Below are 23,541 nucleotides of genomic sequence, written 5' to 3' on the forward strand. Positions count from 1 at the left end.
TTATTCCTTAGGACTCTTTTAACCTGTTCATGGTCATTTTCCCTAACTGTATTTTTTTCCCGTCATGCTTTCAGACTGCGACTCTTACTGCAAAGCATCAAAAGGCAAACTGAAAATCAACATGAAGAAGTACTGCAAGAAGGATTACGGTGAGTCAGTGGTGTAAGATTAACATTCATGTAATGTGATGGAAAGCACGAGAAATTCCAGACTAAAGCAGCATTGTAAACATAACTGCGTGTTTTGTAGTGGGAACAATCCAACGTAAGCACACATTTTGACAAATATTGTCCATTTTAAATGCAAAGGCTCCTCCCTCCCTCCAGATTATTCCCATGCTTGATCCCCCCTGCTGCAGTAAATCCTACAAACCCGAGACATTTTCCATCCCATCCATCTCAGCTCCAACGTGTTGCAGGGAGACTTAAAGCGTGCAAAGATTAAACATATTACACCTGCCGGGACGAAGACGGCAGCAGAAAAACAGAAGATGATAAAATAAGTCAAAATCCGATGCTGGGGTTAGCTCCCCCCCCCCTCCCACACCCAAATGCTGTTGCGCTCCCCGCCACATTCCTGCGCGCGTCCGCCCGCCACGCCATTCAAGGTGCGGATAAGGCGTATGACCTCTCCCCCATTTTGCTCCCCTCGTCGATTGAAGTGCTCAAGTGAGCAACTTGACGGGCAGGCCGACGGGGGGGGGGGGGGGGGTGGGTGGGTTGTTACCGCAGGGATTTGCGGGGGTCAACTCAAAGGCGGACCCCTTCCTCGACGACGGCCCACCATGTCGTGAGAATCGCTCAAGATCGGCATTCATCAGCGACAACGTCCATGAATGTAATCAATGTCGGCGTTTATGTTGTACACCGTTTACGCCCCAAAAAAAAAAAAAAAGTCTTGTTGAGGGAAGAGGGAGGAGTTTGCTAAGCTGTCAAATAGGGCTGAACAATTAATCGAATTCAAAGCGACACGTTTATTGAACAACTTTTCCCATTTGCAAAACATTGAATGTTTTTATTTATTTATTTATTTAAAATCTTAAACAATAGACATCTTTGTTTTAAAATTCTGACAAAAAAAGTTCAGGTAGCTCCCAAGGTCATCGGCATGTCTTAAAAGAGTTAAATAAAAAGTAAATAGCTCCCTATAGTTTTTGACAAATAAAGTTTTCCCAATTTTCAAATTAAGTGAAATTTTACACACACAAACAAAATCAAAAAGGTACAGAGAATTTCGAGGGTCAGTAGCACCACTTATCAATTTAATTGAAATTTTCTATTTAAAAAAAAAAAAGCTAACCCTGAAGCTGTCAGTTTTAAATTGATCTCTTCTTATCGGCTGTCAGATGTTTTTGTTTGTAACTTTTTAAATAAAAAGGCCAATGCTTATATTCAACAAAAGACCAAATATTGGCACCAATAATCAGCCCGGCCGATGATTAGCTATCCCTAATGGTACTATTAATAATTAATAATGGTGTTAATTTATGTGACACTGATCATGTTAATAATTTTTTACAATAATTACCACAAAAAATGCAACACTTTGTTTCTATAAATATCTACCATTGTGTACATTTTCAAATGATCACTTCAACAACATTCCCAGAAAATCATAATGTCCCTCCCGTGAACACGAAGTTGGTCCATGTTTACATATTGTTTCGTGAAACGTGAAAAGTTGCAAGAGTAAAACCACAGATTGGTTTGCATTATTTTTATAATCTGATTCATGACTTAATGATTTTAAGCTACACTTGTTTGGTAGAATCTTATGCAGCTGTCAAATTAAAAGTTTAGTTAGTTAACAACTCTAATTGAAGTAGATAAACTTTTATGTTAATTCATGGTTCATTTACATTTATTTTAGCGTAAGCGTAAATAATTATGTAAGATCAGTCTGTTAAAAAATTATTTTATTTTTTTTAAAAAGGCTCTAAAATACACCCACATCCACAACAGACCAGAGACAAGATCTCGTCCGACTATTCAAGCACACGGCAGGATAGAAAGCGAGTCGGGGCTTTGTTTTGAAAGGATCAGCAGGAGAGCCAGACGGCATGCTGCGTCGCAAAATGATGCTACAAGCCTCTTGGGGCGACGTATCGAAAGAATCACTAGGGGGGTCCGAAAGGGGGGAGGAGGGGTGAAGATGTTCGGCGGGATTGTAATAATGATTGTATGGGACAGCATGCTGTGTGGTAGCAGGTATGGTGCAAGGTGACGCGGAGGTCAGGGAGAATCGGTTATCTGAAAAAAGAAAATGGCCACAGGGAGGACGAAGTAATACCGATGGGATATTCAATAACACTCCAGGATACTCTATTTAAATTCCACAATGAAGGTGAAATCATGATCTTGCTTTACAGTGCTCCACTTCTATTATATAGTAAGTATAGCATAATGGCAGCTAATAGAAATTGGCTCAATATCTATCATACGTCGTTTTTCAAGATGGGAGCCACCGTTCGGGCAATTTTTATTTATTTTTTTGCTTTGACGTGACAGTGCAAACGTAAGATACAAACGCTGTGAACTCATTTCAACTCCTGTCACAACAAGCAGTGAAAATAAAAACGGATATAAAAAATATAATAAAAAAAAAATCCCCCCAAAATAAATATAAATGGAAATTAAAAAAAACATCCATAAATAAATAAATACAAGTGAAAATAAAATAACTAAAATAAATAAAAAACGAGATTCAAAAAAATATAAATACAAAAATAAATATATAAATAGAATTAAATATCAATCAATAAATAAAAACGCTCTGCTTTATTTATTTATTTCATGCTGCAGACACTCTGGCCAGGACGAAATGCTATTCAAATGAGGGGGCGGTCCTAAGCGCGTCTTGGGTTGGACTCCACCATTGCAAACTGCCTTCCATTGCTGAAGCTCTTCTTGCAAGCCAGCAAAACTTCCTTGTTCGCCGACCCACTCACTCGACCAATGGAAGGCAGTTTGCAACAAGCAGAGCGTTATGTATTGATTGATGTTCAATTCTATTTATATATGTATTTTTGTATTTATTTCAACATTTATTTTTATTTTTTGAATCTCGTTTTAATTTTTTTTTTGTTTAACTTCTTACTTTTATTTATTTATGGATATACAGTATATATATATATATATATATACAGTATATATATATATATAGTTTTTATTTCCATTTCCATTTATTTTTTGGGGATTCAAATTTTTTATTATTTTACATTTTACCAGATATCACAAAATCACTAGCTGATTGCACCATCCTGCCTCCCGTCACCAGAAATAGACAAAGTTGGATGTCAAACCTGCTTTTTTCCCTCCATTCATAAGAAACTAACCCACATGACTTTCAACCACAAGATTGGCCATTTTGGACTTTTGGGAAACCAGTCAAATTAAAATCCCATTTTCCAACAAAATTGTCAATATACTCCATAAAAACAAAGATCTTGGGTCAGAGCTGTTAAGCAAATTATTATTCAATCTGGGGGTTTGGCTTGAACCCTGAGTTCCTCCGTACATCCAATCCTTCATTTTACCGAGACATTTCCCAACTTTGCTGAAAGAGTTTGGGGAAGACCCTTTTCTGATCCCACTGACCAAAATGAGATCTAGAAAAAAGACGCTTGGATGATTGGTCAAATTTTAGAATCCACACTACCACGATGAGATCCTCCAAAATTGCAAATAATATTAATGATGATAATAATAAAGCATTCAGTCAATTGATTTCTACAATGAGTCAGAGGGTTTGATGCCTGCTGTTCACATATTTATAAACAAACTATGTCTGCTTGTATGAAAATACGAATACGCCGACATTTGCACCCTGCCGCAGATGTACAAAAACAGATGTAAATTGCACTAAGGCAGTGTTTTAATATATTTATCTTAATGGCTTCTCTCATATCTGCAGCCGTCCAGGTGCACATTCTCAAGGCGGACAAAGCCGGCGAGTGGTGGAAGTTCACCGTCAACGTCATTTCCGTCTACAAGCAAGGCGAGAGCCGCATCCGCCGCGGGGACCAGTTCCTGTGGGTCCGCGCCAAAGACGTGGCCTGCAAGTGTCCCAAGATCAAGCCTGGCAAGAAGTACCTGCTGCTGGGCAACGACGAGGACTCCCCCGGCCAGGGCGGCGGCGTTGTAGCCGACAAAGGCAGCCTGGTTATCCAGTGGAGGGACACGTGGGCGCGCAGGCTGCGGAAGTTCCAACAGCGGGAGAAGAAAGGAAAGTGCAAGAAGCCCTAGATTGGAAAAGACGCAGTAGGGGAGGGGGGGATTCCGGAGGAAAGCTTACAAAAAAAAAAAAGAAGAAGAATGAAACGGAGAGAGACAGAGGCTACAGCCCAAGGAGACTGTTGACATCGCTGCTTTTTGGTTTTTGGTTTAGCATGAAATGATTCTTCATTTAGGAATTCTTTTCTAGTGAACTTTGGTTGAAGGAGCTCACCTTGCAGATTTGCTTTGACCCTTTCTTTAACTTTGACACATCTCTTGTGGATTTGCCCATTTTGCACCTTTTTAACAGTATATTACCAATATATGTACTTGTTGGGTTTACACTCAGTTTAAAATCATCTTTTGTTTCTGGTTTCATCACCACTGACGTTTCTCCTCTGCATGGGTTGATTTTGGATTGCTGGCCAACAAGACATCACGACACTTCATAAGCTCAAACAAAGAGAAAAGTATTTCCTATCGTCCAAAATATGGTGAACATTCAAGTAAACGTGAACAAAATTTTGGATCCAAATGTTAAACACTAAACCTGGTTGTGCTTTAAGTGAAAATGGAATGCATTTTCATCAGTCAGTTATTAGATACACAATTTTAAATACCTAATGGAACAATACTGAACAATGTTGCACATTCTGTCACCGTTTATTAAAGTGCTCAATGTTAAATTAGGCTCTTGTGGAAAGTGGATGAATTGATTAAAAGGTACATATTAAAGGGACAGCAGTAAAAAAAAAAAAAAAAAAAACTTTGCCTAGAATGAATTTGATAACTTCATTATTTTTCTTGTACGATAAATATTTTTTCCACTTTGCTGTCGACTGAAGATGACGTCACCTGTGCTGAGGAAGTAGGTAACGACCAATCATGGCGCACCTGTTTTCTGGGTTTAGTCAGCAAACTGAGCCATGATAGGTTGTTACCTACTTCCGTTACCTAATTAGTATTTAAATATTAATTGTACGTTAAAAAAATAATGAAGTTACCAAATTCATTCTGGACAAAATATGAACTTTTTGCTGCTGAAAATGTCTCAATGAGTCAAGTATCCCTTTAATATCACACTGGTAATACAAAATAAAAAAATATATATTTTTTTTACAGAAATAGATTGGTTATACCACGATGTAAAAATAAAAAAATAAAAAAATTAGGGATGAAATGAAAATTTTGGGCTGAAACCGAAAAATGAAAATGAAAAACACGTGGCCAAAAACTGAAACGCCGGAAAAAAAGAAGCCAATTTTGACTATGACTGCATTTTTTATAATTAAGTAAAATTATAATATTATTATAAAATATTTATTTTGCGCTGGCATTTTAACAACGCACAATATAAATTCAAACACAGCAGACATGTTGGCTAATGGTAGATTAAACACCAAACGAGGGTTGAGCATTTCCTGTCTATTTCGGGCCATATTCTTTCGGCTTAAATTTTATTTCGGCCAAATATTTGGTGCATCACAACAACAAAAAATCGATGTATAATGCAAAGGAAAGCAATATTCCTTCACTTAAAAACTTTATAAGTAGTGATTGATCACTACCTGTATAGGTACGTAGGTAGTTTTGTAAAGTGCAGAAACGTATGCATTTAATTCAGTTTAATCAGTGTAAAAAAAAAAAAAAAGTAATCAATGGGAAAATAAATTAAATGAAATGAAAGTAAAATTATATTTCTAGTCATTCCAAGTAATAAAAACTCTCCCCCGCGCCTGTTCTTATGCAAAACAAAATGCTCTTCAAATGATCAAAAGTCAACATTGATTTTGATTTTCCTCATTTACATAAAAAAAGTTCACATACAATTTTTCACACTTTCCCAACAAATTCCCGTGAAAACACAGCATGCCTCACATGAATTCGCAATCCGTCTTTGTGCATTTATTTGCTTGCATTTTAAGTAGCCACTACAAACTGATATTTCTCCCCAAACGACATGAATTTTTTGCCGTACCAGCACACTTAATTAAATGGTGAGCTAGTATTCACGGAGGAAGTTTCTTAGTGGCATAAAATAGTAAAGAAAAGCTTTACTATTAAATATACTATTTAGTTCCCTTTTCGCAGAAGCCAAGTCATTTGATCCAAATCTTCTTCGTACATCAAATTACATATCTTGCAGATTAAACATGGGGATCAGATGTATGATTAAAAGGAGTAGAAAAAGCATTTATAGTCAACAAGTTACTCAGTATTTTAGGATAGTGTTTGATTATGAGCCATTTTCCTCTGTGCAATGATTCTTCACTCCGCTTTTTACCGACTGCTGCAAAAACAGAATATAATGACATCATTTATTCAGAAATACAATTTCATATTTCTTTAAACCTCCAGCATCATGTCACATGTCAGCGTTATTGTGTTGGCAAAGAAAGCTTCCACGTTATTGACATCATACAACCCCGGAGGGCTTCCCGTCAAAAGTGTTGCTTTGTGTTCATACTATGAATTGTAAATGTTGTTTAGTTGCCACACTTAAAGCCCTTTCTTTTTTGCAATGCTGTTTTTACAATGTGTACTAATATATTATGGTTATATATATGAATATATTTAATTACACAAGCCATTGTGGATTTGTTATTTTTCCAACTTTTTATTCGTATTTTTTTTTTTAAATATGTTGTCATTGTTTAGGTTGTTGCCATTAATTGAAGAAGGAAATTATAACTACTGATAATACCAACCTGGTAGAACTAAAGGCAGATTTTCAAATAAACTCGTTACACTGAAAAATGGGTCCTTTTTGTGCTTTTAATTACAGAATGGAATGCACTTCTTGAGCCAAATAAAACAATGTTAGTAATTGTTATTCACTGCCATTTAAAGCTATAGACGTCAAAAATTCATTTGAACTATTTCTATTAGTTTAACATTTTTTTTCCATTTTTGTTAACAAGAGTATGAAAACCTATAATTTTTTGGGGGTACATTTAGAACAGATATAAAATTTGTGATTAATCGTGAGTTAACTAGTGAAGTCATGCGATTAATCGCGATTACAAATTTTAATCGCCTGACGCCCCAAATTTTTAATAATCTTTTCTTTTTAATTATTATAAAAAAAATTTAAGAACCTTTTTTTTTTTAAGAAAAGATTACAAAAAATTAGGGGCGTCAGGCGATTACAATTTTTTTATCGTAATTAATCGCATGACTTCACTAGTTAACTCACGATTAATCACAAATTTTATATTTGTTCTAATACAATAAAAAAAAATCTAGGTTTTCATACTCTTGTTAACAAAAATGGAAAAAAATGTTAAACTAAAAGAAATAGTTAAATGATTTTTTTTTCTATAGCCGTCAATGGCAGTGAATGAGTTATTTTAAACGACTAGTCTACTTGAATAGCTTTACAGGCTAGTGAGATTCCATTTTGTGTTAGTTATTGTTATTAATTGTAAATGTAATTTATATATATATATAAAAAAAAATACAATTTGAATAAATTTACAGCACAGAAAAATTCTGTTCATGTAAGTTATACAGCAGTTGTTTTGGATGGGATCGTCATAAACAAAACCCATACAACAAATGGCATCATTCCAGACGCTACATTAATGCAAATACAGTATAACCAGTGTGAAAACCCCCCCGCAAAGCTTGCGTTTATTCACGATGCACATAATTCCGATTAATAACGTAGAAATGATTCGAAATAAAATCAACCTTGAGGTGAGAACGTCTTCATCTGTGTTTGAATCCTACCATTCCCTCATCCAGATTGCACTCTTTGTACCGTACGTAGTCAGCCAGCAAGTGTCTCCAATCTCGCTACACGGGCCACACAGCGACCACGACAATCGCAATAAGCAGCAACACAATCACCACCATCATACCTGAAGAGGGGGAAAAAAGAGGACATTAATTCAGAAGTGTCATTTAAAATCTCATGTACTAATACTGTATTGGAGAAAGGTCAGAAGTCGGATTTATCCGAGTTGGCTTTTCCCAGTGTGACCTGAAAGCGTTCGAGACAAAAGTAAACAACCAAAATGGCGGATAGTGATAAATTGTTTCTTATTTTGGTCCTCAAAACACATTTTGACCTCCAGCAAACTTGCCTTCTCGCAATTTTGCTTTATTTATTGCTTCACTATTTATCTTATTTCATAAGCATTCCATACAGTTCAGTAGTTCACCGTATAATTTCATGCCGGGAGATAGCGGCTTACTGTCACGTACGTTGTGTTACTTCAAGTCATGTTGAATATTTATGAATGAAAAAAGCTGCCGAGCTTTTTACTCGAGTAAATTGTGTTTTGCCATTTACGCCATTGTAGAGAAACGTCGCATTGTAGTCGGTCGATGAAGTCAGGGTCATTTTTCCCTCCCCGACTTCACAAGTGGGATTTCCGAGTTCAAGGGGGCGTTCTTGGCATTTCCCGATTTGAAGTCGGAAAATTCAGACTTTCCACTTTCCTTGAATGCAGCATAAAAGTGCATATTGGTGCCCCCCGCCCCATGTTTAAGACTGGCACAATTTAAAATGGGGACAAAAAGTAATACAGTGGAAGCGTATGACAATACGTCCATTAACGTGTTAACTGGTGAGAGGAATTATTTTTACATTTTTAAAATATCATTTGTTAAAGTGGATGATAAATTAGCAGAATAGGTCATTATTATTTAAGAAAATTTCCTCATATAGTGGCCAAGTGCTTATTTCATTAATATTGGCGGAGGACACTATTTATTATTATTATTATTATTAAGCAATATTATTGTACTGCATATAGAGTTCTATCTTTTTTTCACCAATAAAAATGAGGCTTAGGCCCATCGCACAGCGAGCAACCCAGCCAAAAGTGACTGAACTGCACCATCGCAAAAAAACGAAGCGACTGACTGTGTCGATTTTGAAAATTGTTTAATTGTTTATGCAGCATGCAGTGATGTGCTTTGGCTTGGAGTGTTGTTGTTTTTCTTCATTTTTGATTCAAGGATGAACCATGAAGTGGAAAAGCATGGCCGTGTTTCTCAAATGATGGTACTCGAGAAACCTCAGGCGCGCCGAACCGAAAACTTGACCCGGCACCACAGGCAGCCGACGCAGTTCCTTCCGGGAACGCTCTCGCAAGGGAGATTGAGCCAACCGCACCTGTCGGCGCGCCTGGATAAGCAAAGGCATACACCGGCCATGCTCCCTCGAAAGGAGGGATGAATCCCTCAGCGCCATGTTGCAGAGCGACATACTACCACCGTCGCCGCGTTGTACGACTTCGTGACCAGTTCGGCCATCAAGCGCCACTGAGGGCTCGGGCATCTCACAGCCTTTTTAAGGGCCTCCTACGGGGAGACGATGAGTGAAGCCACAGAATACTCTACATTAGGCATACGGTCCAAATCAATAGGATTCAGAAACTGCATATTTGCCAGGGCACGGCCGTCCGCCGGGAGCCGAGGATAAACACTAGAATTGGACCAGCAGGAATGAAGGTCTGTCAAAAAAAAGGACGAGATTCTGGGATCCAAAAAGACTTGGTTGAGTAGTCCATCGGAGAGAGGCCACACTCAGTAGGAGGCTGAGAAAAGCCAGACGTGTCCAACTTTAAACGTTGGAAGGCGCTAACCATAACAGTGCGCACCAATTCCGCTCCAGCTGAAAAACGTTCAGAAGGAGGAGAAGACGGGGGCAGCAGTGGAAACCAGAGTCCATACCCGAACATGCCTCAAAATCCCGGACGGAGACGGCATCCTCCCCGATGGCATTGTCCGCAAATGCATATGGCAACTCCACTGCAGATGTCTGAGAAACACAAGGGTTTTGATCACCCAACTGCGCCTGTATTGCCGTCACACTCGCCTGCAAGGCAATCTGAGAGTCCGCTCGACTCTTCTTACTCCGATGGATCAGGGGCAGCAGGAGAAGCAGACCTGCGTTTTGCCCGACCCCCGCGAGGGTGGTGGGGGTTGGCCCATTGCCACAGCCGACAACGACCGCCCCTGGAGAGCCACTGCGTCCCGGTAAGGCGTAACGTCAGTTGTGTTCCCCGGAGTGTGGCCCGCCGCAGTCGCTACTGCGCGACAGTCGAGACAGCAGTCAGTGCGTCCCTCTTCGAGCCGCCACAGTGCTTGCAGCGAGCGTCGTTGTCCATAGCAGCCGCCGAGTGTGCGCAAGTGAACAGGCTGCTATCTTCGTGTGGGAGAGGAGGCGAAAAAAACAACCTCTTCACCAACGGAACAAACGAATTCACAAGTGGTCACAGCAACATGTAAGTAAACGTCTGTGTCATCGTAAATTAGCAGAAGTCATGACAGACAATATCAATGCCATCAAACAACATCAAGGACGGCTGGCGGCCTCACGCATAAGTTGCGAGGCAATACAAGCTAGGAAAGGATACGAAATAACCGTACCAGCAGCGAGTTGTAGTCAAAACAAGTCAAAGTATCCATAGGCAAGACGTCAACAGTCGCTAACATCCACCAGACATACTCATAAACTTGAAGCCGCACTTAGCGATGAGCGGAGATCATGTAAAGAGCTCCAACGTCCATACATAAATTCCAAAAGTCCAAATACACCGAGCCGTCGCAGCCAAGGGGGGGGGGGCAACAAGATCACAGGCCACCAGCGACGGCGGCGAAGAACGGCGGTAAACGCTGTGAGTGACCGCGCGAGAAGGTCAAAGAGACTACGATCCCCTTTTATACAGGAGGATCACGTCAGCCGGAACCCTGGAAATGTCCTTTTATAAATTCTTTCTCGAGTGACGCATGCGCGTGGGGGATTTTCGTGCTGATTCAGCAGCGCCACCTGGCGGTCGGGAGGGACGAAATAGAACCTCCTCCAAGGACACAACCTTTAACCAGATTCCATCCCTTTGAATTGCTTGAGTGAAGATTCCAAACAACTGGGCTGAACACTGTCGTGAGACTCAAGACCTCCATTATTATTAAGCGCGCGGTTGGTATTTTGCCCGGCCTTTCACTTTCAGTTTACATTTCTCTCATTCTTTGGTTTGCCGTGCCTTCGTTCCCACCCGGCAGCCTAATTAGTCATCTTTCCCAAAGGGGAAAATAAAGGCTAAGTTAGTTTGAAGGCATTCTTGAGAAAATGACGCTTGTGGTCATAGTGGTGGTCTGATTAAATGGATAATTGCTTGAAGTCCAGAATCCAGTTAATGTTTGTATAATAGTGACCAAGTGCCTTTTGTACACCACATATTTGTATACATTCTATTTCTAACCTGTCTTTTATATACATACGTCAGAAATTATTGTGCCAGCAATCCCAGTGACAACAAGAGAATCAAGATGGCTGAGGTGTGTACCATAATCATGTGTTACATTTCAATGACTCTCACAATGTAATCAAATCCAGACATTGAGCCACACGAGACACTCACAGTGACCTTCCTCCTCCTCCTCCTCCTCTTGGACCATCATTCCCCGTCTCTGACTAAACAAGCTCCTCCTGACCCTCAGGATGCCTCTGGAGACTGACGGTAAAAATTTGCTTGCCAGATAGATTGGAAATCTGCTGTGACAGTGATGGCTTGAAGGAGATGCACGATGTCTGGCGATAGACCACCCAGGCGCTCCAGAGGCCCAATCTTAGCAATTTTCAGACACATCAATAAGACGAATCGCCGAGATGCAACAAATAATTGGGGCAAGTCCCAACCCCCGACCCCCTCAACTTCCCACACTCGTCACATGGATGACCCCTAAAGAAAAGGGACACATTTTATGGTAATAAAGTTATCCTGACACTCCAAGCACATCGGGATTCAACAAATCTCTTTCTGGATAGAATTTGAAACAAATAAAACCGATAAAATAATGTGATGAAAAATTGGCACACTTGACGATAAACCTTAATCAGCATCAGAAAAAAATAGGCTGCAATTACAAAGATAGATTTCCATTTAAGTCTGGATTATGTCTGAATGCTAGTCCTACATAATTGGTGTATTGGAGCCACAACAAAAGTGTCATGAGTTAAACTTCAGACCCCTCAGTATCAACATCTCATCAAACAACAAGTGTTGAGCTGTTTACATAATTGACTACTTAAGGTCTTCTCAGTATAGTTTATTTCCCAAGCACTTCACTAATACATTAATTTGCTTCCAGTCCAAATAGCACAACCCTACTTTAAATGCAAGCCACCTTCAGGATTACTGGCCTATCACAAGTGGTACTATACCAAATGTGGATTAGCGCTGTAGAGAAGGGAAGTGCTTAAGCGCTACTGGTGTTGCCTGGTAGTGATGTCTAAAGCTCCAGAGAACTCATGCCGCCCTCCAAAGGATTTGTTCCTCCAATAGACTAATGCATTCAAACTCACAGCGTGCACTCTTATTTGACATATTCCTGCCACATCAGGTAGTTTCAGTTTCATTGACTGCATTCATTCAGTAGTTACAAAGAAAAAGGTAAACGGCATTTCAGGTGATGCCCGGGTACAATGGATAGAACGTCGAACATACGATACGATACGATACGATACGATACGATATACTTTTACTTTCCCCGTGGGGAACTTTTTCCTGGACTCCGTCCAGCTGCAGTTTACAGTAAGGAAAAAACAACAGAATAGAAAGAGATAAAATCAAAATTAAATAAGAAGTGCAGCAGTAGTTTACAGTAAGAAAAACAACAGAATAGAGAGAGATAATTAAAATAAATAATACACACACACTCCTATATATATATATATATATATATATATATATATATATATACTGTATATTGCACCACTTAGTTAATGTCGGTTATTAAGCAATTTGATGGATGTCGGCAGGAATGAGTTCTTGTAGCGGTTCAGCCTGGTTCTGGGGGCCCTGAATCTCCTGCCGAAAGGCAGTAGCTGGAACTCATGATGCAGAACGTGAGTCGGGTCAGTAACAATTTTCTGTGCCAGTCCGGTGACGGACCGCTCATAAAGCATCTGTAGGGAAGGATGATTCCCGACCCCCATGATCTTCATGGCAGTCCGCACCAGACCGGCAATCTGTGACCTTGACTGCACAGTCAGGTTGCCGTACCAGGCCGCAATGCCGTATCTGATGATACTTTCCAATGCAGCCCGGTAGAACAACAGCATGATCCTCTGCTCCACTCCATAGACCCTCAGTCTGCGTAGGAAATAGAGACGCTGTTGGAGTTTGGAGCAGAGACTTCCAACGTGTACCCTCCAGCTGAGTGTGTTGTCAATGTGGACCCCCAGATACCTGTATGAACCCACCTGGCTGATGTGATTGCGTTTAATGACGACTGGCCCGTGGTCACCAACAGTTTTTGGATCAAATATCACCTCCTCTGTCTTCCCCACATTGAGCACAAGATGATTCCGGTCACACCACTGGACAAATTTCTCTATTTCTGAGAAATAGTCCAGTGGGCTACCGCCGGCCTGCAGCAAGCTGACGATAGCTGTGTCATCAGAGAACTTAATGATAAAGTTCTCTGGGTGTGATGTCACACAATCATTTGTGTACAATGTGAAGAGGACCGGGGAGCTGCACGTGCACAACTATTTCTATGGCTACCCTTAAAGGAATACAAGACTTATGAAAAACCGAACCAGCTATTCTGTGAAATGGTTAATTGAAACTTTTCCCTGAAAAAAATGTCAATTTATGTTGAGCGATTATGATTTTATAGCACTTTTTATGAAACCCCCCCACTCGGAAAGACATGAAACCCGACGTGCTGAGGATTTGACTTTTTCTTGCCCATTACGTCAGCAAACTCCCATTGAAATGAACGAAGGTGGCTTTCTTTTACGCACGGGATACGTCATCACGATCATGTGACCAGGATAATGGCGTTCACCACGGTATGTTCTTATTCTGATCCTTAATCAGTTAAAAAGAAAATAAGATCCCAGAGATATTTGCACTTTTGACTAATCCAATACCGGAAAATGAGTTATAAGTCTTGTATGGCTTTAAAGTGAGGAATGACAACCGTATGCTTTGTGTATTATTTATGTATTGAGGTTCATTCACCAAATACCAGAACTGGATAAGTACTTTGATACCAATTTACAACATCATGTGTTTTTAGTATCAGTATTTTAAGAGTGACAGTGACAGAGCCAGCTGCACACATCAGTCTGTGCGTCTGGACAGCGCAATTTGATTTCTGTGTCAAAAGCTGGCGGAGACGTTCCCACTCTGATAAACAGTCCAAACAATAAGTCAGAGGACAAATAGACAAAAATGTGTGCTGGTTTTCTACATGTGGCGATAAATAATCTTGCTTCTCTGAAGCAATTTTTGTACCTTAAACTAGGCAAAAAATCTCAGCAGCAGTGAGAGAATTTTATTTTCAAAATGTTAATTAGCATTTAAAAATGTTTAATAGCTGAGAATCTGTCACTTTTTTTTTATTATTATTAAGAGTGACAATATAATCATTTTCAGTAGTATCCTTCACTGTCTAATATTCTTCTCAATTAATAGTATAAAATAACTTTTTTTAAAAATGGAAAAGCATTTAAAATGAAGAATGCAACAGTCTGGTACAGTCAATGGGTCGAATGATTGATACATTTATTGGAAGTAAGGGTTATACCAGCAATTATTCAATTTAATTGAAAAAAAAAAAAGTTCCAATACTTTTGCTCACTTGAAAAGTGGGTGGCTTCAGACAAACAAACTTTTGTCTTATATTCATCTTTTGATCTGAAACCCAAAATGTCCTCAACAAAAACATTGCCATTCCAATACTTTTGGAGGGGACTGTATATAACTTTTTTTTTTTTTAATCTATTACAAATGAGGGCCACAAAAAGATATTTTAAGTATGCCATCAGCTGTCAAGGCTTGACGTCGCTAAGTCTGCTAAGACATAACACAAAACGCCAGCTTTGGATGAGAGGCGGTTACAAAAATAAATAAAGACTTAAAGCCAAGGAATTATAAACATGCTGCCATTGAGAAAGAAGGAAAGCCCTACAAACAATTTGTGGCATGTCGCCGCTTCAGCTCTTTCTCTGCTTGACACAAAGACGGGTGCCAAACAACTGCAGTGACGAGTGAGAGAGACGGTGAGAAATGGAAAAAAAAAAAAGTGATGTTGAGGAGAAGGAGAATTTTTTCCATTCACGTAGACGGCCAGACAACACAGCAATGTATACAGGCATGTATGCACAAGGACACTCTTTGCATGCGTTCAAGTACATTTGGGAATGCACGCCCTCGAAAATGCATGATGTAGATGTATTAAAATGTATTACGCAACACCGGTGGATGTAGGGATGAAGGAGAGGGGTGGAGCGGCAGCTCTGGGATCTACAAATAAGCTCACACTCGGGCGCCATGGGGACCCAACCAACAGAATCAAGAATTTCAGGGGCGAGACCTTCATAGTGTCTGCTCTGCTTCTGTTTAGCCTCGTCGACCGCTAGCAGGCTCTCATCACACAATAAAGCAACATTTGCCTAAGCAATAACTGCCCGAGTTCAATGGGCAAACGGAGGTCAGCTCACGCATTCCACAGATTGGCTCGAGCCAGCTGCAGTAAATTCCCTCTGAGAAGCTGTTGACCAATATTTTTTTTAAAGGCCATTGAAAGGGTTAAGAACTTCGATGGCGTATTAGGGCCATGTATAAATATATATATTTTTAGAGGGCGGGGGAATATTCAGAGAGAAAAAACTTGTAAATTTGCAAGTTTATAAAGTGGCAAATTTGCGAGTTTGTAAAGTGGCAGATTTGCCAGAAAAAAACTCAGAAACTTACAAAAAATACACGTAGCGTACTACTCGGATGTTTGTGCCATTTACTTTGCCATTATTGCTTTAGCAGAGATTAACCATATAATGTTATGCATTTGCTTTTTGTAAAAGAAGAATTTGTTCAAATAAATATTTACTTGTACATTCATGTTACCAGAGTTATTATTTACACATTCATACATTTTGGTATTTTGTTGTACAAGTAGCTAAGTTGATGTGTCCAATCTGCTGTTCTCCGTCATTCACTTGCATTTACCTAAGTATGCTAGCTTCTAATTGGTTAGTGTTTTGTCAGCTGATAGGAAACCAGGAAGTGTTGTCACTCTAGCTGCCGTGCATGAAGAGTAAAGTTAAAATTAAGAATGAATCCGTCTCCATCCTGCCTTTTCATTTTATAAACAGTGTCGCATTAACCACCAACGAATCCTCACATTAGACTAAAGCTACACTACGTGTATTTCTCGTAAGTTTCCGAGTTTTTTTTCTTGCAAATTTGCCACTTTATACAGTCACAAATTTGCGAGTTTTTTCTCGGAATATTGCCCCCACCATTTAAAAAAATATATTTATACGTGGGCCTAATACGACGTCGGGCGTTGTAAAAAAAAACAAAACAATGGAAGCAGATCTGAGGTCATGTTGAGCGAGGGCCATCGCGAGTGACACATTGAACTAATTAACTCATCAAAACCAATACAAATTGAAAACATGTTACAAATCAGTCATGGACCCATTAAGTAGGTTTCTAATTTGAATTTGAAGTGTTACTTGCTATCCTTCTCAAAAGCTAGACTGCAAATTGGATCTTGTGCTCTCATGCACTGCTACATTTGTATTCTGTTCAACAGTTTACCCTAGCAAGGACTTCAAAATAATTATCGTGACCAATAAATGTTAGGAAGCTGCTTGCTGACAAAATTCAACCCAAGGATTTTTCAGGAGTATGAATGCTTTGGTAATTAGCCCAGGAAGGAAACGTCCACTTTACCGCCACTTTTTCATGACAGTCAAATCTTTAACACTGCATAATTGCTCTAAAACTGACTTTTAACAATGGATAAGCACTACTGTATCAAGCTAATTAAGACAATTCCGAAATTTTACATAAGTAAAGAAGGCAACTCACCACAGGAGGCCGACTTTTTCTCCACCAGCTGCACTCGTCGTGTCTCGTTGCGAATGCGGCCATCTGTCTTATCCACGAGATGTGTAATGTCATCAATGATTTCTAAACGAGAAAAAAATGAAGATTTGATATACCGGTAGACATTTTTTGCCGTATAATCTGAAATATTGTATCGTGACTTCACGTTGCAACAACGTTGTTTTATTTTCGTAAAGGTGCAAGTTAAGAGCAGAGATATTAGCAGAAAGCAGATTTTTAGCCTTAATACATTGTAAGTTTCAAATCTGAAGTTTTCATGAGGATGGAATGTGGTTGTTTTTTGTACGACCGTTGTATCTATTCTGGAGATCTCTGGATAATCCAAACACTACACAACAATCCCATGGGTGAAGTCATTTGTAGGCCTTATGTCAGGGAGAAGCTGGCATGACCCGTGTAGGCACGGATACATTTGTACTGCGTGCCATTGCAATGAGTCAGAAGATTTTTTAGCTTACCAGCTTCTTGATTTTGGCTTTGCAATGACATCTAACTCCACTGTCTGATTCAAAACCATACCAAGAAGCTTAAGTGATCAAAAACAAGAAATTTAACTGTAGCTACAGCGGTTGTTTAGTAGATTACATCCCAAACATAATTCTCAATTTCCTATTGTAACATATTGGCTTGGATCTGGCAGGCCACAAAGGAGAAACGATTTTAAATACAATTCAATGCTGCACAATTGTTTGTTTTTCAATTAAATTCCCTGTCATTATTTCCTTTCTGTTTTTTTCCTCTTCGTTCCATGCCCAAATACAGAAAATTCTGCCTTCTGAGACGCCGTATCAACCCTTGACCAGAACAGATGAAACCATTAAATCAATTCACACCGATCAGTGCTTAGGAAGAAAAAAAAATGGCATAAATGTGTGTCGTAATTAAATTGAGCTCCGTGTAGTATGTCTTCTTAGCTGGTAGCGCAGCTTTTATGCCTTTCTAACCACGTGCGTGAAATGGGCTGCAGTGTTTCATGCTGTCACACACACAAAAAATACAATAAAAAAAAAAATCAGCCATTCCAACATCTGGCCTTGTGAAGCGCTTGGACACATGTGGTGAGATTAGTCTCACTGTTGGACATCAACCCCCTGCCAGACTGGCAGCCTCCTTGAGCCAACAGTTCTGGGGAGGTCTTTTAATGCATCGTTGAATTTATTCCTCTGGGGGGTAGTTAGCTAAGTGGCGATGAATGTCTTGATGCAATCCAATCGTGCCACCAAATACAATCATGGCACTGTCAATACAGACACTGATGTACTAAATTTCAGTGTTCCAGAATGGGTAGCTATGATATTAATTTAGAACCATTTTAACTAAAGTTGTTTGCTTTAAACAAATATGCCAACACAAGCAGCGCTAATTTAATGTTGTTGTAGAATAATCTTCCCTTAGCCTAGTTGTGTGCTGCTTGAAACTGAAACCGGCTGCGCGCGAGTTTCACCTACGTTTACCCCCAAGGTCTGCAGATGCACATGACAGACAACGCAACGGACAGTCCGTTGATGGATGACTTTGTGAAAGTTGAACCTTTCTTTGACTCGCAAGACACTTCAAAGAAGAGGCCAAAGAAATCTTGAAAATGTTCACATTAGTTCCATATACTGTATAGACTGTTGAGTTTATACTTCAAAAAGCAGGGCCATATGAAATAGTAATAGGGGCTAGCAAATAATGTGAGAAGTATGTATTTCTATTTTTCTTTTTTTTTTAACAATCTTTGAACTGAAAATGTTGCCCATAGAACAAAGCCACGGTATATTTCTTGGATATGACAGATTCATTGAGTGCAAAACTAAATAAAATAAATCACGTGAATATCACCAAATCTATCAGGGGGGAAAAAAAACTGAGAATGCTTGAGTGAGCAGCGCTTTTGTAAATGTAATAGAACCATTTAAATAGACTGAGCAAAAACTAGAAACACATGATGATGATCAGAACATATTCGATCACTCAGATTGCGATCCAATTACACTGAATATGCATGAAAGTAATTTAACCAAACTACTCTTATTGCTATTCTATGAATGACTTTAAATCCATGAAAAAAAAATTAAACCCTAAAAGTGGTCCCCATGTTGAGATCTCAAGTACTGGGGCCTTAAAAAAAATATATATATATATATATATATATATATATATATATATATATATATATATATATATATATATATATATATATATATGTGTGTGTGTGTGTATATGTATATATATGTATATATATTTAAAAAAAAACAAAAAAACATTTATTAAATTTTTTTAATTTATTTGTTTTTTTTTTAAAAAAAAAGGAGAGCAATGATGATGTCAAATCGAATGAACAATACTGAGCTCTCCTGAAAAAAAGAAGAGAAAAAAAAAGAGAAAAAAAGAAAAGAAAAAAAAAAGAGAGAAAAAAAGAAAAGAAAAGAAAAGTACTGGGGCCTTTGTTCACAAATACAAAATTCATAAATACTTTTCAGCAATTAAAGGCATACAAAGTAGACAGAAAATTAATGATGTGATCGGCACGCATTTTTAAGAAATGAAAGCAATGGTGTGACTATTGTAAAAGGTACCAAAGTTTTGGCAAGAATGTTCATCAGCAGGTCCCCCCCCCCCCCCCACCCATGCAGCCAGATGCCACCAAAGCCAAACAATGTAAGCATGATGAGCATGAGGGTGGCAGCGGCAGTGCAGGCGGGGGCGGACCACCCTGTCACTGGCACTTGCGCCAACGCCAGCTGCCTTTGCACCTCATCAATACTGGCACACTTCATTAGCGACGACACCCAGTAGAAGGTGATGTATTGAGAAGGAAGTTTAAAAAAAAAAATGTTTGGAATGGGTATCTATCAGCTAATCTATAGAGCAGGATTGTTATCAGTTTGAATTGTGCTAAAATTGGTGGTTTTAAAACATAATCAATCACAAACACACTTTTGGAAATTATGTCTAGAAAAAAACAAATAGGCCTACTATACAGTGGATGGAGTCTACTATTTTAAACTATTTCCACCATTATTGTTACCAAAAAAACTTGTACCACTCAATTGAATAAAAATGAATATTTTAGAGTGGGGAAAGAAACAATAAACAACTTAGTAATTTGGTTGTGGTCGTGTGCACACAGTCTTATAACTTGGGATGCAACTGTGTTCAGAGTTAACCAATCACATTCAAACTCCTGTTAAATGAGTCAGCACAACTGCCACTATTTAAAGTGTCTAAAATTAACTGCAGTAAAGTTCAGATGTTCAGGCTTTTTCCTGGTGTTTTTTGCTTTCTAGAAAAAGGCTGAAGGTTATGTGGCAACACTGATTGCTATTTAGAACGGTTGATCTGTTGAATATTTTCTATCTTTGTAAAATCTTGCCACCCTACCCCAAAAGCCCAGACATTAAACCCTAAAAGTGGTCCCCATGTTGAGATCTCAAGTACTGGGGCCTTTGTTCACAAAAACAGCTGATACAAACAAAATTCATAAATACTTTTCAGCAATTAAAGGCATACAAAGTAGACAGAAAATTAAGAACACTGTTGTCACGTTTACAAAAAAAATGTCATACTTGCCAGAAATTCCTGCAGCTCCTTTAATAGTGTGGTAACAATTTTGCTGAGTTTCTTGTTTTATCATAATTTTTCAGGCAGTTAAAAAACATAATTTTCCTTTTTTTATTTTGGTTAATCAGAGGCATTTTAAATTGTGACAGTGTGCTGACTCCTATTTAAGTTATTTAACATGAGTTGGAATTAAATAGGAGGGTGTGGACACTTGTGCAACCACATTATCAGTAAAACCTGCACTAAGCACACAAAAGCCAATGAATAATTATAATAAACAATACATCTAGATTCTAGACTTAATATAAAAAAAAAGGAATATTCTGGGTATTAAACACTCACCACCCAGTGCATGTTAAGTCATACATATGATGACCCAACACAGCCAGATCCAGAAAGAGCAAGTATTACAGCATGCTCGCCCATGACACACATTTGAACTGGATTATGAATTTAATACAGACGCAAGTAGGGAGCACTTAAAATTCCAGGGTGGCACATGAGGTGCATGTAATTGCTGAAAATCTCAGTGAGTATTTGAGGGATAATTGCGTTCAACCTGCGAAGGGCCAGAGTAAATGTTTAGCCAACAGCACGGCTGAAACAACTTCCCATCCAGAGTGGAAACAGCCCTGCACCATTTGCTTGTGGACAGCTTAGGAGAGGTGCCGGGCACTAAGAAAATTGCAGAAATGTGATGTAATAATAAGACCACCACACTTCACTAGGCGCTAAAAGAAATTTTAAAAAAAAATAAATAGCAAAAGCTAAATATAACGTGTTAGAAGCATATGGTATCAGGTGGTGTGATGTGATTTCATGATACCCAAAGAAGTATTACTTTTAACGGCATTGGAGAATTCCTGTTTCCATAACAATGTTGTATTTAGCACATGCTGCTGCCCAGAAGACCTCAAACTTCCCAGTACAGTTCCATACAATTTGGTCATATCAAGCACAAATTGTCCCAATTTTCTGTGCCTGAAGCCATAAATCCAAAAGAAGGAACTAGATTGATGTGGTTGTCACTCCTTTGGTGCCCACTAGAGGTTACTTCGTGAACTGAATCAGTAGAAGGCCCTTGATATTAGAATACAACCCAGTTATTTCCTCATTTTACAGTAATAGCACTCACTAGATTTCTTGCCAAAACTAGCAACCTAATGTGAAGTATAATATCCTACAGATAACGTTGACGGTGTCTAGTTTGGGCAGCGTATCAGATTACACATCTACAACGTTATCAGATAGTGAATGAAAGAAGCATCACCCCACTTTTGCCTTCTTAAAAGCGTGACACATTGTAACACGTGTGTGGCGATAGTGTCTGCTGGAAGACGTGTCACTTTGAAGGCTTGCTGATCTGGATCGCCTAAGTACCCACTTCAGACAAATATTTCTCAGATGCAGGGACAATGGGCTCTGTATGTTATGTCTATGTGAAGAAATGTGTTGCTACAAACAATACAATTACTAAATTTAAGATGGGGTCAAAGTTAAACAATTCAACTGTATACTACATTAACACTGGTTGAATGTTAAATGAACTACTGTACTTTGTTGCATGGATGCGTCACTAAACTTTGTCTTTCTAATTCATACAAAGCGGCTTTTCGTCTATGTGCCATAAATATCTCCTTGTGTGAATACAAAAAAATTATTGAGAAGCACTTCCCTACATCGTAAGTCACTGTCTGGTGATTGTCTCATCCCTGTAAAAAGCGTTCTAGAGCTCCCTGTGTACGGTCTACTTGTTTAACCCTGGAGAACCCAAGAACCCTTTTCTTCTTTGGAAAATTATGAATTATACATTAAATGGCTGCTATAAATTCACTGAACACCAAAATATATGTTTTTTCAATTTTTACCCTTTTTTTTTGAACTAGCTCAGAGTTGCTAATTTATCAAAATATATATATATAAAACATACTCCTAGGCATTCTGCAACATGATAGGAAATAGATTAACAAAAAAAAACACAATTTTACCATCTGATGGTTTGCTGAGAAGATGGTTTTGTTTGGATTGATTTCCAGCTCAACAAAACAGCATGTTGCCAGCCATCTTGTCACCACCACTCTGGCTCATGTAATGTGCAATATTCATCCACTAGATGGCCCCATGCAGGGGTCAGAAGTGGCACTCTGGACTTTTGAAGTTAAATTTGTAAAAAAAAAAAAAAAAAAAAGGTATTTGTTATTTGAGTAGCAGAATTTATAGGGGCCAAATTTGACCCCGTGGGTTTTCCAGGGTTAAATCATTGAATTTGTTTCACATTTGCGTGACAGTCTTTAGCCTGCTGGAGTGATTCTTGGGCTGTCTCAAGATTCAAGACATCGACATTTTGGCTGAGTTGCAAGGTCATTTTCACACTGATGTTAACAGTCAATGGAAAAGCTCTTTCACAGGAATATTTTTCACTCTATTTCTGTGCGACTGGGAGTTACAATGAAGATGTAATAAAAGTCACCAAGTCTCCAAAAAACACTCCCTGACTACATCGGAATGGAAAATGAATTATTTTACAGGTGCGGGAAGAAGTGGATGAAAGCTTTTAATATATCGCAAAATGACTTGACCAGAACAGGATGAACTAAAATCAATTGTACAAAGTTAAAGTGACCTTTTTTTATTTATGTCATTGATTCAGTCAGGTTATGATTTTGATATGACAATGGAAGCTATTTCTGATTAATGAGCAGAGCATCATAATTAGAATATTTTACTTTTTGGCTGACTCGAAATTGTCCTTAGGGTGTGAATGTGAGTGTGACTGGTTGGTTGTCTTTATGTCCCCTGTGATTGGCTAGTGACCAGTCCAGGCTGTAACGCAGCCTTTCGCCTGACTGTCAGCGGGGACAGACGACAGCACACCTGCGATCCTACTCAGAATCAGC

The 23,541-nt window shown here is 38.8% G+C and overlaps 2 protein-coding genes across 4 annotated transcripts in view; one reads left to right on the forward strand and one right to left on the reverse strand.

Annotated features, from left to right (window-relative positions):
- ntn1a (netrin 1a) overlaps window positions 1-4,981 on the forward strand; it is a 47,122-nt gene extending 42,141 nt beyond the window's left edge. For both annotated transcript variants that reach the window (XM_077570823.1, XM_077570824.1), the window contains 2 exons: window positions 75-149; window positions 3,913-4,981. In XM_077570823.1, the coding sequence (XP_077426949.1) occupies window positions 75-149; window positions 3,913-4,244 (407 nt within the window). In that variant the 3' untranslated portion in view covers window positions 4,245-4,981. The remainder of the gene's footprint in view (window positions 1-74; window positions 150-3,912) is intronic.
- Window positions 1-23,541, reverse strand: part of stx8 (syntaxin 8) — a 53,223-nt gene that overhangs the window by 11,873 nt on the left and 17,809 nt on the right. Inside the window, exons 7-8 of one of the 2 annotated variants that reach the window (XR_013294777.1) lie at window positions 17,060-17,161; window positions 7,947-8,077 (exon numbers count right to left, since the gene is read on the reverse strand). Coding sequence is in view for 1 of the 2 variants with exons in the window: in XM_077570825.1 (XP_077426951.1) it covers window positions 8,013-8,077; window positions 17,060-17,161 (167 nt within the window). In the remaining variant the exon portion in view is untranslated. Of the gene's footprint in view, window positions 1-7,392; window positions 8,078-17,059; window positions 17,162-23,541 lie in introns of those variants that run through there. The other variant, XM_077570825.1, reaches the window with a different exon arrangement.

The sequence above is a fragment of the Vanacampus margaritifer genome, chromosome 7 (genome assembly GCF_051991255.1).
Source record: "Vanacampus margaritifer isolate UIUO_Vmar chromosome 7, RoL_Vmar_1.0, whole genome shotgun sequence".
Taxonomy (NCBI): domain Eukaryota; kingdom Metazoa; phylum Chordata; class Actinopteri; order Syngnathiformes; family Syngnathidae; genus Vanacampus; species Vanacampus margaritifer.